At 64.5% G+C, this 4,831-nt stretch overlaps 1 protein-coding gene across 1 annotated transcript; it reads right to left on the bottom strand.

Moving 5' to 3' along the window:
- DLX3 (distal-less homeobox 3) lies at positions 1–4,368 on the bottom strand. Its single transcript, XM_053965206.1, has 3 exons — positions 3,974–4,368; positions 3,218–3,408; positions 1–383 (listed from the first exon to the last, which is right to left on the bottom strand). The coding sequence occupies exons 1-3, from the start codon at positions 4,290–4,292 to the stop codon at positions 57–59; spliced, it is 837 nt and encodes a 278-aa protein (XP_053821181.1). The 5' UTR covers positions 4,293–4,368; the 3' UTR covers positions 1–56.
- Between the last annotated feature and the right edge of the window lie 463 nt (positions 4,369–4,831).

Genomic DNA, 4,831 nt, shown 5'->3' with positions numbered 1-4,831 from the left:
TGGAGGGGCGGAAAAAAAGGAGGCCAAGGAGTTGTGCAGAGTCTCTGAGCCCTCCGTCAGTACACGGCGCCCGTGCTGGGGGGCCCGGGGGACGGGTGATGCATCGGGGGGGCCGCCTGCGCCTGCGGGGGTCCGTGGGGGCCGCTGAGGCTCTGGGGGTGGTACCAGGGGTTGTGCTCCTCCAGGAAGCCCGGCGAGGAGCTGTAGGGCAGCGGCTGCGGCAGCGGGGTGCGGGCGCTGCCGCCGGGACTGTCCCACACCGGCGACGGCGGAGAGTTGCAGGCCATGGAGTCGCTGTTGTTGGGGCTGTGCTCCAGAGGCACCTCGCCGTTCTTGTAGAGCTTCTTGAACTTGGAGCGCCGGTTCTGGAACCAGATCTTCACCTGTGGGGTGGAGGGAAAAGGGTCAGAGAGACGGGAAGGGAGCGGGAGGATGGGATGGGTACGGGGAAAAGGGGAAAAGGGGAAAAGGGGCAGGACCCGGCGTGGGAACAGGAGGGATGGGGGAGAGGGGAGGGGACAGGGGATGGAGTGGTTTGGATCGTAGGGACACCGGAGATGGGGGTCACGGGCAGCCCCAAAACACGGGAAGGGGATATCGGGGTCACAGGGGACTTCCCTGGGCACTGGAACCAAGCTGGGACAGGGGGGGGTCACAGTGACCCCAAAGACACGGGAAGGGACAAGGGATAAGGAGGTCACAGTGACCCCAAAGACACAGGAAGGGACAAGGGGGTCACAGGGACCCCAGTGACATGGGATGTGGGGGTCAGAGGGACCCCAGAGACACGGGAAGGGACAAGGGGGTCACAGGGACCCCAGTGACATGGGATGTGGGGGTCAGAGGGACCCCAGAGACACGGGAAGGGACGGGGAGGTCACAGGGACCCCAGAGACACGGGAAGGGACAGGGAGGTCACAGGGACCCCAGACACACTCTGGCGCGTAGGAAGGGACAAGGGACACAGGTGACACATGAGGCACCACGGGAAGGGACATCATGGGGACCCACACGGTGCATGGCAGGAAACTCCTCGGGACAGGGGAGTCATGGGACACATGGACAGTGACCCTTGGTGTGAGCGTCACGGAGAACACGGACACATCACGGACACTCCACGGACAGACCACGGACACTCCACGGATACTCCACGGATACTCCATGGACACTCCATGGACACTTTACGGACACACCACAGACACTCCATGGACACTCCATGGATACTCCACGGACAGACCACGGACACTCCATGGACACACCACAGACACTCCATGGACACTCCATGGATACTCCACGGACACTCCACGGACACTCCATGGATACTCCATGGACACACCACAGACACTCCATGGACACTCCATGGATACTCCACGGACACTCCACGGACACTCCATGGATACTCCACGGATACTCCATGGATACTCCATGGATACTCCATGGACACACCACAGACACTCCATGGACACTCCATGGATACTCCACGGACACTCCACGGACACTCCATGGATACTCCACGGATACTCCATGGATACTCCATGGATACTCCATGGACACACCACAGACACTCCATGGATACTCCAGGCACATTCCATGGACATTCCACGGACACTCCACGGACACTCCACAGACACTCCATGGATACTCCACAGACATTCCATGGACACTCCACGGATACTCCACAGATACTCGACGGACACACCACAGACACTCCACGGACACTCCAGGGACACTCCATGGACACACCACAGACACTCCACGGACACTCCAGGGACACTCCAGGGACACTCCACAGACACTCCACGGACACTCCATGGACACTTCAGGGACACTCCATGGACACTCCATGGACACTCCATGGACACACCACAGACACTCCATGGACACTCCAGGGACACTCCAGGGACACTCCACAGACACTCCACGGACACTCCAGGGACACTCCAGGGACACTCCATGGACACTCCATGGACACTGCAGGGACACGGACATTCCATGGACAGGGACACCCCTGGGGTGCTCTGGGGACAGCACCCACGTGACAGCGGGTGTCACAGGGACCCCTCTGGGGACACGGGCGTCACGAGGAGCCCGTCACGCCACACGCCGGGCGTCGGGAGCGTCCCCGCGCTGGGCGAGGCGGCGCTGGACGCCCTTGGCCCTGGGCGAGGGGCGGGGGTGGCGGTGGTTGTCACCCAAACAGGATGTCCCTCTGGGAGCGGGTGACGCGCTCCGTCAGCCCTTTGCCGAGTGTCCCCGATTGCTTCATCGCCCAAGGGAGGAGGAGGAAGGCCAAGGGCGGCACAAGGGCGCCGGCGCCGGCCCCGAGGCAGGGAGGGCACCGCGATGGGGCGCGGGGGAGTCACGGGCTGCGGGGACAGCGGGGACAGCGGGGACAGCCCGCTCCCCTCCCACCCGCAGAGCCAAGGGGACGATTTGTCCCCGCGCCAGGCAGGACCCCAAGAGCGAGGGTTTCGCCCCGATTCTGGGCGGCTCGCGGGGAGGAGGAGAAGCTCATCCCGCACGTCCCGGCTCTTCCAGTCCAGCCTGCAGGGCCACCCCAGCGCTGGGGACAGCGGGCGTGGAACCGGTCCTCAAATCCCTTCTCCCTGCACGAACCAAGCGGGATGGGGCGGCCAGAGCCAGGGGAAGCCTTGGGAAGTCTGGGCAGTAGGAGCAGGGTCCCCCCTCAGGTCCCTGTTCCGGTAGGATTTGGGCTCAGGAGCTGCTGTGGGGATGGGGTGTCCCGAGAGCCCCGTCCCGAGAGCCCCGTCCCGAGCTCGCCCGGGACTTGGTGCCCCACATTCCTGGTCCCGGGTGTGCCGTGACCCGGGACTGTGCCAGGTGCCGGGACAGGATCCAGCCCCAAACCCCGTGGCACTGCGAGGCCTGGGATGCGGCCGGCTCCAGAGGGAGTGGGATGAACCCCAAAACTGCCGAGTTTTGGCTGGGCTCCCCTCTCCCTGCTGCCTCCGTCCTCTCCGCTTTTCCCTCGGATCTGCTCCAGCGGGGAAATCTCACCCGAGGACCCCACAACCCACAGCAAGCGGGGAACTCCATCCCTGTGACCCCCAGACCCCTTTTGGCTCCCCGGGAACCCGGCCCTTCCCAAATCCAGGATTTACGGGGGAGGTGGGGGTGGCAGCTCCGGCTCCCCCTCTGCTGCCCGCGGGGGGTGGGAGGGAATTTGGGGTGTCGGGGTGGGGGGCTCAGCCCTCACCTGGGTCTGGGTGAGCCCCAGCTGCGCGGCCAGCTCGGCGCGCTCGGGCAGCGCCAGGTACTGCGCCTTCTGGAAGCGGCGCTGCAGGGCGGCCAGCTGGTAGCTGGAGTAGATGGTGCGGGGCTTGCGGATCTTCTTGGGCTTCCCGTTGACCATCCGCACCTCCGGCTCCGGCTCCTCCTTCACGGACACTGCGAGAGGGCGCGGGGTGAGGCGTGAAGGGCTCTCAGGGCAGCCACCCCGTCCCCAGCTCGGTGTCATCCCCGTCCCCAGCTCGGTGTCACCCCGCTCGGGGTGCTGGCAGCGCCCCGTCCCCTGCGACAAACTCCGTGACCCCCCCGGGACATGTCCCGGCCTCTGCATCCAGCACGGATCCGTCCCCACGGGAAGGGCTGAGCCCCGACAGCCGCCGGCAGCCCCCTGTCCCCAGCCCGGGGACACCCTACAAAGACTGGGGGCATTCCGAGGGGTAAAACCCCACAAAGACCGGGAGGTTTAAACCCCACAAACACCGGGGACACTCCGGAGGGCTTAAACCTCACAAAGATCGGGGACACCCCCGAGGGGTAAAACCCCACAAACACCGGGGGGGGGGGTTAAAACCCCACAAAGACCGGGGGGGTTAAAACCCCACAAACAGCGGGGGGGGGTTAAAACCCCACAAACACCGGGGGGTTAAAGCCCCACCAAGCCCCCCCCGGAGCCCCGCGGGAGCAGCGGGGCGGGCACGGCCCCGGTGCCCCGGTCCATCCGTACCTGCCTCCTGCGCCGGGAGCTGCTGCTCCCTGAAGTGCCCGTACTGGCGGTAGGAAGGGCTGTAGGAATACTCGGATTTGGGCGAGTAGGTGCCGGCGGCGCCGATGCCGTTGAGGTTGAACTGGGGGTAGGGGTAGTGGCCCACGGGCTGCCCGTACGACTGGCCCGGGTAGTAGTCGTGCTGGCCCGTGTAGTAGCCCAGGTCGGTGACCGAGGACTCCGGCAGGGTGGGAGAGTCCTTGGAGGCTGCGTGGCAGCTCAGCGAGCCCGAGAGGTCCGTCAGGATGCTGGAGAGCTTCTTATCGAAAGAGCCGCTCATGGCTGGCAGCGGGGAGGGGGCAGCTGCCTGCCCGCGCCGGGGACCCCCCAACCTGGCGGCCGCCGCGGCCTGGCGTGCCCCGAGCGGGATCCGGCGCTGCGGCTGCTTCGCGAGGAGCCACCGAGAGACTGTGCCCAAACCTCCGGCCCCGGCCGCCTGCTTAAAGCCTTTAATTAGGGAGCAGGGCAGGGTGGGTGCGCATTCCGATTGGCTCCAGAAATATTGCCTGGGAGGCAAAATAGGCTCCTGCCTCCTCCTGTGTGGGTTTTTTTTTTTTTTTTCCCCTCTCTCTCCCTTCTTCTTTTTTTTTTTTTTTTTTTTTTCTCTCTCTCAAGAAACAACAAAGAGTGGGTGAAGGAGGGTGAGGGAATAAATAAAGTGTGCAGGGTCCTGTCTGCAGCAGGGGGGTCCTGGGGACACAGGGGACACTGTGGGGGACAGGACAGGGCTGGTTTACAAGGGGATTTTGGGGCTGTGGGGGGATTTTTTTGGAAGAGTGTTTGGGGTTGTTTGTTGTGGGGCAGGGAAGGGGGGGTTGG

This window comes from Vidua chalybeata, chromosome 26 (genome assembly GCF_026979565.1).
Source record: "Vidua chalybeata isolate OUT-0048 chromosome 26, bVidCha1 merged haplotype, whole genome shotgun sequence".
In the NCBI taxonomy this organism is placed as follows: domain Eukaryota; kingdom Metazoa; phylum Chordata; class Aves; order Passeriformes; family Viduidae; genus Vidua; species Vidua chalybeata.
The sequence above is the reverse complement of the archived record's forward strand: the minus strand, read 5'-3'. Positions and strand labels throughout refer to the sequence as shown.

Coding starts and splice junctions, on each gene's coding strand:
- DLX3 (XM_053965206.1), bottom strand. CDS start 4,292: ATGAGCGGCTCTTTCGATAAGAAGCTCTCCAGCATCCTGACGGACCTC. Junction 3,409..3,973: donor GCTCCCGGCGCAGGAGGCAG/GTACGGATGGAC, acceptor GCCCTCTCGCAG/TGTCCGTGAAGGAGGAGCCG. Junction 384..3,217: donor TGGGGCTCACCCAGACCCAG/GTGAGGGCTGAG, acceptor TCCACCCCACAG/GTGAAGATCTGGTTCCAGAA.